The sequence below is a fragment of the Athene noctua genome, chromosome 30 (genome assembly GCF_965140245.1).
Source record: "Athene noctua chromosome 30, bAthNoc1.hap1.1, whole genome shotgun sequence".
NCBI classification, from domain to species: Eukaryota; Metazoa; Chordata; class Aves; order Strigiformes; family Strigidae; genus Athene; species Athene noctua.
Window position 1 is genome coordinate 1,453,351 of NC_134066.1, and position 13,293 is coordinate 1,466,643.

Here is a 13,293-nt window from a genome sequence, read left to right on the forward strand (position 1 = left end):
CGAGAGCAGAGGGGGGAGCAGATGCCTGGAAGCAGCATGCTGTTAAAAATAAAATACATTGACAGCACGACTAAATGTCAGAGCCTCCCAAGAGCTATGTTTTCCTTTGCTGAGAGCGGAGGAGGAGGAGGGAGAAGGGGGGGATTTGGAAGAGTGAAAGCGCCAAGGGGATCCACCAAGCATGGAGGTTTAGTGTTAATGTAACTGATACCTGAAAGCCAACCTTTCAAGGTGCTTTTCAAAGTGAGACTCTGCGTGCTGGGGTGACTCTGCCAGCTGACAGATTGTCAACCACAAGATGGAGAAAAGAGCCCGATCCGTGGCCGGGCCATGGTGGGGCAGCGGTGGTGGTGGTGGTGGGGGGGCCGGGGTCTGTACAGGCTGGGTGAGAAGCGCCGTAGCTGCCCTTAACTCACTTGGAAAAAAAAAAAAAAAAAAAGAAAAAAAAGAAATAAAAATCCTTATCAGCCTCCCACTCGTCAGGGACTTGGTTCGGGTCAGTCTCTCCGGCTGTGAGTTGGGGGGCGGCTCCGCGGCCCAGGCGCTGTGTGACGTGGTCTGCGCCGTGCGACATCATCTGCCAGCAGACTGCGACTGTGGAGCCATGATGACGTGTGAGGGCACGGGCAGGCTCAGTTCTGTCCTTTGAGTGGCCATCTGAGTCAGCACCGAGGTGGCCACCGCTTCGGCCGCCGAGCGGACGCTGAGCCCGTTGGGGGAGGCCGTCACGGAGCTGTGCTGGATGACGGGAGCAGGGGAGCCGGTGGGCTCCGAGCTCTCCTTTGGGCTTTCTGCTTGACCAGAGGAGGAGAAAGGGATGGAATTTAAAAAAAAAAAAGAGAAAATAAGGTTAGAAAGAGGCCGCGCGTGTTGCTACTGGTGTTAACAGCGAGGCGACGGGGCGGGAGACCGCTTCTGCCTCGGAGCACACAGAAATTAGGGATTTATTTAACACTCACCTCTCCAGCCAAAGCAGCCCGGAACGGAGAGGCTGATCCCTACAGGAATCCCATCTCCCCCCACCGAGCTGGGCCCCCCCTCAAGCAGCTGTTTGGCAAAAGCAAGTGAGAATTGGAAATAAAACTGATTAGAGTTGGGACGTAACGACCCACCGGGTCCGGCTGGCCCCGTCCCTCGGAGGAAGAGCACCGAGGCTGACGGAATTCCTGCCAGGAAGGTGTAAAGCACAGGCTGCACACCGAGGATGGCAGAGCCAGAGTAACCTTTAGCGTAATAAATCTGTCTCCTCATTATAAGAAATGAACTTTCCTACGTGTTGTTTCCTGGCGTGGTACTTGGTTCAAGGCCATTTAGCCCAGAGACTGAATAGTTCCTTCCGAGTCCTCACCATCTGTTGGGTGAGCAGAGAGGGAAGCGTGCGACGCACAAACCCTTCTGCAAAGGCAGGGTTTTATTTTTGCCATTTTTTATATAAATTACCAGGTTTGCTCTTTATTGTTCTCTAGAACATTAAAATCAATTAGAACCCATGCAAACTGTTTGCTCGCTTGATTTCTTTCACTATCTCGAAGCCGGATGATGGAAGGGGATGGGAGGCAAACAAAAGGCAGAGACCTTCTTCCGTGCTCTTTTCTGAGCGACGCAGATTGGTTTCCAAAACTTTGGATTCTCTCCTACAAACAGCCCACTGAGCCCACAGGCAGAGCTTCGAACACAGAGGATAATTTGTGACCTATCAAATGCCAAGGCGAGAGCAATCAGACCTCTCTCTTTAGGGGTATACACTCATTATCTACAGATGTCAGGAGGAAATTCCCTCCTGTGCACTTGGCGAGATGAATTACGGGGAAGATGCGGTCACCTTCCTTTAAAAGAGCAAAATAATGGTGGGAGCTTGGATACTTCTTCCCCATCAAGAAGGAAAAAAACCCCACGACACCGGGAAAGACAAAAAAAAAAAAAAAAAAATCAGAGCAGAGGTGCAGAGGTTTACAACCTTCCTGGGCACCAGCAAATGTATTTTAGGGCTCAGTTTTCTACCAGGTGCTTGAATATCGTGGCCCCTTTCCCAACTGGGTTTTGTCTTCCCTTGTGAAACCTCAGCTCGGCCTTTGCCAGGGCGATGAAAGACGCGGCGAGCGCAGCGAAGCGACTTGGCGGGGGGAGAGAGAGAGAGAGAGAGAAGGTCGAGCAGAGCAATATAATAGTTTGGCATCCCAAAAAGGAGATTTACAAGGTATTACAAATAAAACAACCCAACTGTACATGAGGCAGCTGTAATTCCATCGAGGGAATCTGGCGGTTTTGTTTAAGGACCTGCTTAGTCACAAATCTCAATAATAAAAAAGGCAGCCGAGGAAGGGAGGGGGGGGGGGGCACGGGGAGGGAGGTGTGAATTTCATTTTTATTATTCAGATGTGTGATGAATTCCTATTATTGGAGTAGACAGACTGTGAGGAATAATAATAGGAACTGTAAACTTCGGAAGTTAACAGGAAAAATCATGTTGCCTCTCCGCATTATACACAGAGCAAACACCTGTCTGCAAGGGCTGGGGGACAGCGAGGATTTTCACGACCACATTACTCAAGCTCTGAGTCACTGTAATGAGTGAAAATAAACTGGCTGTGCCCTGAACAGCACAGATTTGTGCCTCACTGCCCAGAAAAGCGTTTCAGGGACCCAGGAGATGGGAGTCGGGAGGCAATCGGGAAGGACAGTGCCTGCTCTCTCTGCTTTTGTTTTCTCCCCCTTCCTTTTATTTTGTTTTCTCCCCCTTCCTTTTCTTATTTTGTCTTCCCCCTCTTCCTTTTATTTTGTCTTCTCCTCCTTCCTTATTTTGTTTTCTCCTTCTTCCTTTTCTTATTTTGTTTTCTCTCCTTTCCTTTTCTTAGTTTTCCCCCTCTTCCTTTTATTTTGTCTTCTCTCCCTTCCTTATTTTTTTTCTCCCCCTTCCTTTTCTTGTTTTGTTTTCTCCCGCTTTTATTTTGTTTTCTCCCCTTTCCTTTGCTTGTTTTTTTCTCCCCCTTCCTTTTCTTCTCTCCTGCCTCTCGTCCCCTTAATCCAGGCAACGCTAGGGGACTCCAGCATCCACTCAAAGCCTCTGCACAAATACCACAGCGTGGAATTGTTATTGCAGAGATGACATAAGAATCCAGACATAATGTTTAGCTCCCGGGTTGATTATAATGAAACAGGCAGCGTTGGGGAAAAAAAAAAAAAAGAAAGAAAGGAAAGAAAAAGAAGATAAAAAGAGGCCTTCTTACTTCCAAACCCGAGCCAATTTGATGTGAATTGCAGAGAATGAGATATAGAGCCCCATGATGTCATTTATAGAGTCTGGCCTTTTCTGACTCTGGCTTCGCTTTCAGAGCAGCAATAGTTTTTAACTTCAAAGAGAATATCAAGTGCTTGGCACGCTGCCTGGGAGCGGGTGGAGAGCTGCTGGCCCGCACCCCAGGGAGAGCGGAGACACGGATCTGTCAAACGTCCCACGGAGGGAGATGTGCTCCCTCCCTCCCTCCCTCCCTCCCTCCCTCGTGCCATGGTCACCCTCACTGCCTGCCTCCTAGATCTTATAAAACCAAGTTAAAGTGCCAATTCTCAGGTCCAGCCTGGGTGGATCCTCCTCAAGACGGGGGCTGCGGAGGCCCCATCAGCAGAGGACACAGGACCAAGGTCTGTCCTGTCCTGCCAGGTGCAGGAGCTGGAAGGTGACGGAGCAGAGACCTTTTCGGTTGATTTCCTTAGAGCTAAGGGCAGTAAGGACCAGCAGAAGTCATCACTCACCGAGATAGCCCTGTGTTTTCTTCTGTAGTGCAGTGACGGGGCAGTCCTTGTGAGCCAGCAGGAGCTGTTTAAGTTGAGCAACTTCGTTCCTCAGTAGCGTAACTTCATTCTGAGATTGAAAAACAAACACGCACGTCTGCATCACTCCCGCTCTCGACAGCAGCCTCTAGCAAGGGCAGGACGTTAATTTATGTGCCCTGCAAACTTACAAATTGTTGTTTTAATTTGAGACGCCTCCGGCCTAAGAACACCAAACAAAGTTTCTGGGTTTGGGGAATTTAATGCGCAAGACGTGGACGGCAGAGTTTCCCTCCAGCAGCCCCCACCGCTGGCTGGAAAGCCCCCTCGTTATGTTAATCGTCTAATCCTGGCCATACATTTGCCTGAGCCCTCCTGCTAATGCCAACTGCTTGAGTCAGACACTCCGGAGGGCTGTTGGCTCTGCTGGAAAACTAAACTGAGCGAGAAGCTGAGTGTACAACCAGCTCAGCCCATGCCAGGCTTGGGGGGGGGGGCATCAGAGCTCCCCCCACCCCACCCCGAGCTTTCGGCGTCTCTGTGAGCTGCTGTGGCGAAGCAGGTCTGGTCCCCTGGAAACTCTGTGCACACATTATTCCACTATTGAAATGTTTGGAGAAACAGCTGAAACTCAGTCAATTGTCTTTCAAAATCGCCCGAGGAAATAGTTTCTATAATTATCTTGGGAAGAGATTAAAAATACCATGATCAGTGCTATTGAAAAAATCCACTGCATGAGTCACTGGCCACCAGTGAAAGAAAAAAGCCCAGAATGGACACGAGTTCAGTCTCTGCAGACCCTTCAAACCTCATCAGCCAGTGCTGAGAGCATTAACAAGGGGGCTCACGGCAGTGGAAGTGAAATCTGTGTTTTCAGATGCGTTGTGCTGCTGGGAGGCACGCTGGGGTGCTGCCACAGAGCCAGGGAGACCCAGTTCTCCAGGAAAAAAATCTGTATGGCTGCGGGCTGCAGGTGCAGACCCTCCCTGCTCACTCCGAGCTCTGCCCCTGAGGCTGGTGTCGCTCCTTGAATCACAGAATCCCAAAATCATCCGGGTTGGAAAAGCCCCTGAAGTTCCTTCAGCCCAACCATGAGCCTCCCCCTGACCCCCCCCAACTCCCCCAGATCCCTCAGCGCCGGCTCAGCCCGACTCTTCAACCCCCCCAGGGATCCCGGGGACTCCCCCCTGCCCTGGGCAGCCCATTCCAACGCCCAACAGCCCCTTCTGCACAGAAATCCTTCCTCAGAGCCAGCCTGACCCTGCCCTGGGCAGCTTGAGGCCATTCCCTCGGGGCCTGGCGCTGGGGCCTTGGCTCCAGAGACTCATCCCCCCTCTCTGCCCCCTCCTGGCAGGGAGTTGCCGAGGGCCAGGAGGTCTCCCCTCAGCCTCCTCTGCTCCAGACTGAACCCCCCCAGTTCCCCCAGCCGCTCCCCAGCAGACCTGTGCTCCAGACCCTGCCCCAGCTCCGTTGCCCTTCTCTGGCCACGCTCGAGTCATTCAATGGCCTTTTTGGGGTGAGGGGCCCAGAACTGAACCCCCTCAGCGAGGGGCGGCCTCCCCAGTGCCGAGCCCAGGGCTCAGATCCCTCCCCTGTCCCTGTGGCCACGCCAGGGCTGGTACAAGCCAGGGTGCCATTGCCCTCCTTGGCCCCCTGGGCACACTCTGGCTCATTCTCACCCCCCAGCCCCTCTCTGACCGGCAGCTCTCCAGCCACTCCTCCCCAGGCCTGTAGCCCTGCTGGGGGTTGCTGTGGCCCAAGGGCAGCCCCCGGCACTTGCCCTCAGTGAAACTCCCCCAGTTGGGCTCAGCCCAGCGCTCCAGCCTGCCCAGGTCTCTCTGCGGAGCCTCCCCACCCTCGAGCAGATCAACACTCCCACCCAACTGGGTGTCATCTGCCTTTGATGGGCAGAGCCCCCTCGAGTGGGACAGGGGGGAAAGAAGAGCCCTGAAGTGCCCTTCCCTCACTGCCTGCTCGAGGCAGAGCATCGGGATGGGAAGGAAGGAGTAAAATCTAGGCAGAGAGGCAGCACGCGAGCACACGTCGTCTCTGCAGCACGGGAGGATGCTCCCTCCGGAGCGACGGCGCTAAGGCTGGCCAAGGGCTGCGCTCAGCCTCCACGGTTACATACTCACGCTCAGCTGGATGTTCTGGGTCGTGAGCTCCTCGGCTTTTTTCTCCAAGGAAGACACCCAGAGTTTGCGTTTCTGGCGGCAGCGCGACGCCGCAGCCCGGTTCCGCTCCAGGAATCGCTGCCGGCGCTCGTCCGGGTCTTCGTCAACCGTGCGCCTCCGTCGCCCGCCCGTGCTGGGGGTGGGCTGGGCGGGGGAAACCTGGACATGGGGCACGGGAGAGAGAGAGAGGAGACTGAAAAATACCTCTGGAGCAGGCAGGTGTAACCGAGGTTGGGGCAAAAAGGGGATTTCCTTTTGAAAATGTGCGCGCGGAGGGGATGGAATGAGCAGCCCTGGCCATGACGGGGGAGCTGGGGACAAAACCCCCTGCACAGGCAGCTGCTCCCCAGCTGAGCCTGACGTGCTCTGCAGACTGAAGGGCCGAATCCGCATCAACTCCGAGATCCTGAACCCGGTGAACGTGCCAGTGTCGGGGGGGATCAGTTAAATCCCAGCCTCCAACAGTCAGCTCAAGGCACGTAACCGACAGCAGAAGTTTCCTCCTCTCCACGCCAAAGAGTTAACGTGGTAAATGACCACGGGCCACGCAGAGGAAACAGCTTTCCTTTTATTTCACTGAAGAGACTTTAAAAAGTCCTTCAGGCTGCAGTGACAGAGGAGGTTCCCACATGGCCTGTGACCACGTACCAGCCGCCGGAGGCTACAAGACACGGGGCCACAGGACTGGGTGCGCTCGACCCTGCTCTGACACACGTAACCACACACCCTCCCCACTTGAGTTCGAGTAGCTGACTCACCGAGCACAAATTACAATTTTGGAAGTGGGCAATTTGCTTTAAGAATTAATTTGGCTTCAATTTTCCCTGAATATCTTCACCTAAACAAGCTCCGAGGCAAGCGGTACAAAAAAGATTTTGTCACGCCGCGCGTTTCCCGGGTTTATTTTGGGAGAACAAAGGCAAAGTCAGCGAGGGCAAAGAGTCCTGCAGCCACAGGCTCGGTGGCACTTCTGTGAGGGCTCCGTAATGACACCGCCAGGATCGGGGAGTGCGGTTACACTTCGGTACTCGCTGTCAGGCAGCATATGGATATTAAACTTTTGGAAGCCGATCTAACTGACGGAGCAGGTGGCGATCCTGATGGAAGGCTGGCATTTGGTAAGCTGGCAGGAGCCAGTGGAGTTGATTGCCTAAGAGGGGAGCGTTTAACCCCAGTAATTGAGCGGGGAGAAGAGAGTGAAATATTCTTTCGAAACTCCAGACCTTGTCAAGCAAATTAACATGTTGCTGAAGTTTTCTGCCTGGTGGGGTTGGAGAGCATCAGTGCTGAAGCGGCACTGAAAAAACAAGGTTTTTAACCCGTTCTGCAAACCAGCAAGCTGTAAGGTTTCCGTTCTCTTTCCCCGAGGCCCAGAAAGCCCCAGAACCTCCAGGGCTAAGCAGCAGCAGACCTGTGGCTGAGCTGGGGAAGGGGCGTCCGGGTGCTGGACAAGGATCTGACTCTGCTCCGGACGCGCCGTCACCATCGTGCTGGCTGAACCCACCACCAAGTTGCTGCCATTCAGTGAGGAAGATGCTGTCAAGCTGGCCTTCAGCCTCTGTTAAAGGAGAAAAAAAGATGTTATGGCTCTGTTCTCTGTGCTGTTAAGGCTTTATAACCAGCTCCTCTGTCACTCAAGGAGCCAGGCCGCTGGGGAACGGGCTGTCTGGGGGCTGTGGCTGATTCAGATCCAACCGAAAGCCATCGCCATCTGGCCTAAGCGAAGAGAGAGCAGCCTCCAACTCAGGCTCAAGCAGACAGGTGTCTGCATCCCAAAACTGCTACTGCGACTGGCAGCGACCCGCTGCCTCTCACAGACCGAGGCTGCGGAGGCCAACTGTCCTCGAGTGCCTGCGGAGGGTCCTCCTGGGATGGAGAAGGGTCTACGTGTGATGTCTCACAAGTTCCTTCTCTGGGCAGCCAGACACAGGCCAGTGGGGCAGGATGGTTCTTTCAGGCCTGAGTTGAAGATTTCTCAGCCCACTTGTAGCTCTGACGTGCCCGTGAATCCCGCGGGCACCCGATGGCAGCATCTGCGCTGAGGGGTGGTGGTGTTTCCAACACCTCCACCCTGTCTCAGCCAAAAAAAACCACCCCAAGGGGTTTTGCTGCTCTTTGTTTGCAAACTTAGGCTCGCTTCTCCCCTCTGTATACACCTAATTTGAACCATGAAGAGCCGAGAGAGGAAAATTCTTTTTGTAAACTTTTAGTTAAAGGGGTCTCCATGAAAACCATTTACCAGCATCCTTGGATCTCAGCACAACATCTCTCCTCTTGGCTCTGCCTTCCTCAAGCCCACCTCCAACCCATCTGTTAACTTGGAACTAGAAGCACCAGCTTTACAAAACAGCCGTGTTTAGGATGAGGCTGAGGTTTATCTTGACAATAGCGAGCCTGCTCTGCCTGCCAGAGCTGCAGCACTGATTAGTCTAATATTCCTGGTGGCATTTGGGCCACCTGCTCTCGGCGTGGGGCCGCGCTCCGCTGCCTGCGCAGGATTTTGGAGGAGCAGCAGCTCTTCGTGATGGCTGCAGGGGAAAAAAAAAAAACAAACCTCCAGACAAAGTGTCTTCTGGAGGAGCTAGTGAAGTCTCAGAGACGTGAGACCCTCCCCGGGCTGTATTTGCACACTTACCATTTTGGCTTCAGAGTGTACTGGAAGTCCTGACGGTGAAATGGAGCCGCTGCTGTTGATGGGTGGCCCAGGAATACCAGGAATGTTTGGCACCATGGACATCGGCCGAGCCAGCTATCAGGGAGGAAGCAACACACAGGTTTTGGAAGCTGAGGTGCTTTCGCGACCGAGCTCCACGAAGCTGCTCTGTAATAATTCCCCAACCAAGCACATTTATAAATTCTGACAAACGTTCGGCGTTTAACTGCTGCCATCCATCACGCCTGCTGTCACTGAAGGCCAGCAGCCACTCCTTTGGTGGCCACGGTGGCTGTTTGGGAATCACCCAGCCATACCAGCCTAGTGCTGAGGACAGGGAGGAGGGCAGCCCTAAAGCCTCTGTCCTTCCCCTCCCTCCCAGAGGGTTTTTCCCCACCAGGACAGGAGAGGGAGGGTATGAGATCCCCTCTGGGTCTCTGCCTGGCTCTATTGCAAAGCTGCCGCGACACCAAGGGTAAGTCACAGCATCCCCTCCTAAACACAGAGAGCTTTCTCCCTCACCAAAGAGGGGAAAAAACAGAATTTGCCCTCGCAGGGAGCTTTCTCCCTCACCAAAGAGGGGAAAAAAGAGAATTTGGCCTTTGCAGCGAGCTTTCTCCCTCACCAAAGAGGAGAAAAAACAGAATTTGCCCTCGCAGGGAGCTTTCACCCTCACCGAAGAGGGGAAAAAACAGAATTTGCCCTTGCAGGGAGCTTTCTCCCTCAACTAAGAGGAGAAAAAACAGAATTTGCTTTTCCAAGCCACTCAGGTACTCCCTTGCAAAGCACCACAACCACAAACGTTTCCAACGATCAGGAAGGTGCGAAGATGTTTCCGTGCCCACGAGCTCTGCCGAGCCGCCTACTTTGACATCAACATTCCCATCACCTGAGGCAGAAGGTTTTGCCCATCACTGACTCAAAACCCAGAGGACGTGCCCAGCAGGCCGGACAGGATTCACACGGGCTGCTCGGTCGGGAGCTGAAGCGCTCGGAAGATGCAGGAGCCACCCACCGGGACAAATCTGCTCGTGAATTCTGCACCACGGAAAACTCTCCGTGTGCCAAAAAGCACAACCCGCAAGGCTGCTATTCAAACAGCTCTTTAGCACGCTGGCGAGGTTCAGGGTGGCTTTCCTGGCCTGTAAAGACCAACATGTTCTCTGCAAGCTCGAATGGTTTCAATGGAGACACGCTGTTCCAAATGGAAGCAGCTAATCAGGGATCCTACCGTTCCCAGCCCTGGATCAATGGCATGAGCCATCTGTCCAGGCAAGGCTTTGTTTTTTTCCAGACTTATTGCCCTCTAGTGTGATCGACATGTTATTACTACCTCGCCAGAGCTGGAAGCCCTCCTCCTCCTCCTCCTCTTCCAGTCATATCTTGCACAGAGGGGGAGATATATCTTTTAATTTTTACAAAATGGAAGCGTCTGCGGATATTTGGCAAGGGAAAAACTCTGGCCCCTTCGCCGCCGTGTTGGAAGTTTCTCTCACCGATATAACAGAAGGCATCTGTACGGGAGGGCCTGGGAGGACGGGCATGGTCTGTCCGTTTGCAAGCTGCACGACAAGTGGAAGGGAACCTGTGGGAGACCTGGAGAAACAACAATTCAAGTTCTCACGGATTATTTCAAAGATTACGTTGTCCCGGCGGCCCCATGAGCTCAAGGGCAGATGCACAAATTAATTCCGGTTAGTGGATTTGGGTTCCATTTTCCCAGTTTTGAACAGGCGGGTGCAAAGCCTGCCTGAGCAGGTGTTCAGGTGACTCAGGCTCCCGCAGAGTGGCTGCAGGGCAGCCAGCATGTGCCAATGTCACACGGAGGTGACCCAGGCTGCTGCTCCTTGCTGGGGGCTGGCAGAGTTATGGTGGGTTCTGGGGAACTCCTGGGCCAAAACACTGCAGCTAGCAAAGGCCCGAGACGCACTGCCCACCTGAACAGACACCAAAGCACGGCTGGGGGATGCTGCAATTCCTCCTCGGGGAGATTCAGTGTCCTCCCGGGCTGAGCCTGGCACCGGGGGGGATCTGAGCAGCTGCTCCTGCCCACCAGGAACTCCCTGGCCCGTGAGCTGCCTCTGCTGAGCTCCCTCGAGAGGGTTTGCAAGGATTTAGCTTTCCATTAACTCTGACTCCAGAGAAAATCTCCTCAATATGGAGCTGACGCAGGGCTGGCTGGTGTCTGCCCAGACAATGGCTCTGGGAGACGGGAGCGGCCCCGCTCGCTGCAGGCTGGGGGAGGAGGCGATTGCGCCGGAGCCTAATTGTGACAAATTAAAACTACCGAGAACTTTTTCCATGGCAGATCACTTTGCAGCGAAAGGCAGCGTTTCTGCGTGTGGTGACAAAGAGGCGCACGCACACACACACGCACTCCACCCCCTGCCTCCATTTCGGAGCGTCACAAACCTCAGGGTGCTCCGGGTCTGAGCCTCCCGTCTCAGCTTTTCTAGGAGGGCAGAGAAAAAGCTGGAGCTGATCTGCTCAGGACGATGGGGAGAGGAAGGAAACTGTCCCTGCCAGTAAGGGCTGAGCTCCTGCTCCTCCTCCCTCCGTGGTAGCGCAGCAGGGAACCGAATGGAGGCAGAGACGAGCCAGGAAGAGAAAAGTAGAGCTGCTGGGAGCCTGACTTTGGGGGAGGGAGAACACAAATTTGCTGCTGCCTCCTCTGCCGAGCCCAGGGAAGGGGCTGCCTGGGATCCTCGGAGGAAGCTGTGCTGGCACGGAGTAAGGGGAGAGGCAGGGGACGTGGGTCAGAGAGGGGGGGAGTTCATCGTGCCAATAACTCAGGCTGGAATTTTTAAGGCTGCCTTGGGAACGTGAACGCTGGCCTCTCATTCATTTCTATTGGGCATTCCAAATCCTCCAGGCTGCTTTGAAAATCCCAGCCTAACAAGGCGAGTTACAGGAAGGTCACAGCCTCCCCTCCATCTCTGTCACACTGACAAACCCACCACGGCCCTAACACAGGGACCCTCGTTAAAGCTGCAGCCCGACCTCTCCGGAGCGTGCGCTCAGCTCCTGCACCCCATGAGGGATCTACCCCAGGAGGGATCTACCCCACGAGGGATCTACCCCAGGAAGGACCTATCCCTGTGGCCTGCGAAGGGCACATAAAATCATATTCAAGTCCAGCTTCCTCCAGTTCTGATTTTTTCGTGCCTCCAAGCACAAGGGGACTCAGTTCCAAACAGCCCCACTGCCCGTGCAGGGTTACAGAAGGAATATAATGCCCTTTCAAAACCCCAGGACAATCACTTAACCCCTTAATGCCTCAAGACAGGATTTAAAACTTTCCGTCAGGAAGCCTGGATTGATGGTGCCAGAGGGTCAGAGCAAAAAACACACACGAAAATATGAACTGACAGCTGAAAAAAATGGCCTGGTTAATGTAAGGAGCCAGCCTCAAACCAGGGTAATTAGAAAGAGGCCAGGACCACAGCAAAAAAGAAGCATCCTGACACCAAAGAATAGAAGTGGGGCTAAGTAGACGTCTCCTGAGGGCTCATTGTAATGTGTTTCCTGCATCCTTCAGGCTCCTTCCTTTTATGTGCAGGGCTGGAGGTACCCAACAGTGCAGCGGGCTCATAACCCGGCAGCAAGTGCTCTGGAGCCTCCGATCCAGGTTGTTAAAGGGGCAAAAAGGAGCAGGTCATTAGATCTGCTGAAACAAACAGCTCCCGAGGCAGAAGCTGACCATGAAGGAGGCCAGCGGGTTGCAGAAAAGGTTACACTTCAGAGGCAACAGCTGTCTGAGAAAAAATCCCAAGGCCGTTAAAGATCCAGACAATTTCCTCCCGCCGCTTTAGCTGAGCTCTCGCCACGGCATCAGCCTGCAAAAGCAGCCTGGGAGTCCCCCGTCAGGCCACGCTCCCCTCACAGACAGCCAGTGTCATGTCAACGTGTTTGGGGACCGGCTTTAATTTCTCCCCACGGTGAGTTTTGCCTCGTTTCGTTACGCCACGACAATTAGTTCCCGTTTCCTGCACTTACACCCCATTCTGCTTTTGCAGCCAGTGCTGCGACGAGGCCCTTATGCCCAAGCAGCCGCAGCGGGAATGGCGGCACCTCAGTTGTTCTGACAATCAAGGAACTTATTTAGGTACCTAATTACTGCCCAGGAAGCCTGATGGTATGGGAGAAAAACCTCAGCACACGCGTCCCTCCTCCGTACTTACCCAAGCTGTCTGTTGGAAGGGGGAGCCTGGGTGATGACCGAGGTTGGGGAAGGCAGCGTGGGGTGCAGCGGGTCATAGCCCAGGTGGAGTGGCAACGAGCCTGGACGCACGATGGTTGGAGTAGGTGTAGAAATGATTACAGGCTTGGAGGGGATCTCCTGAAGAGGATAAAGCGACAAAAGGAGACGTGCTGTTACTTAGTAGCTCAATAATCACCTGGCTGTCGTTTCCTTCTAACGCTTAAAAGTAGTTGAGGGAAAATTATGGCACCTTCGCCACAGAAACTGAGGTGAGGAGCGGAGCAACTTACCCAAAGCCACACGGGTCTGATGGCAGTGCAGGGAGCAGGGCACAGAAACTCAGACTCCAGCTGCCTGCAGCAGCCTCTGGGAAATAATCCTCCCCCCCAGTGCCCGCTCCAGCCCCCGTTAGTGTCTCTAAGGGCAGGAAGATGCTCGGATGGAGACGGTGTCCCCGGGACTGACCTGCTCTGAATCACCTCCCCAGGACCCAGGGA

General features: G+C 54.0%; 1 protein-coding gene across 2 annotated transcripts in view; it reads right to left on the minus strand.

The window, feature by feature from the left end:
• Window positions 1-462: 462 nt before the first annotated feature.
• Window positions 463-13,293, minus strand: part of LOC141972025 (cyclic AMP-dependent transcription factor ATF-7) — a 66,109-nt gene continuing 53,278 nt past the window's right edge. The window contains exons 6-12 of one of the 2 annotated variants that reach the window (XM_074929759.1): window positions 12,777-12,934; window positions 10,092-10,191; window positions 8,578-8,691; window positions 7,354-7,500; window positions 5,904-6,101; window positions 3,751-3,859; window positions 463-791 (exon numbers count right to left, since the gene is read on the minus strand). In XM_074929759.1, the coding sequence (XP_074785860.1) occupies window positions 574-791; window positions 3,751-3,859; window positions 5,904-6,101; window positions 7,354-7,500; window positions 8,578-8,691; window positions 10,092-10,191; window positions 12,777-12,934 (1,044 nt within the window). In that variant the 3' untranslated portion in view covers window positions 463-573. Of the gene's footprint in view, window positions 2,114-3,750; window positions 3,860-5,903; window positions 6,102-7,353; window positions 7,501-8,577; window positions 8,692-10,091; window positions 10,192-12,776; window positions 12,935-13,293 lie in introns of both variants that reach the window. The other variant, XM_074929760.1, reaches the window with a different exon arrangement.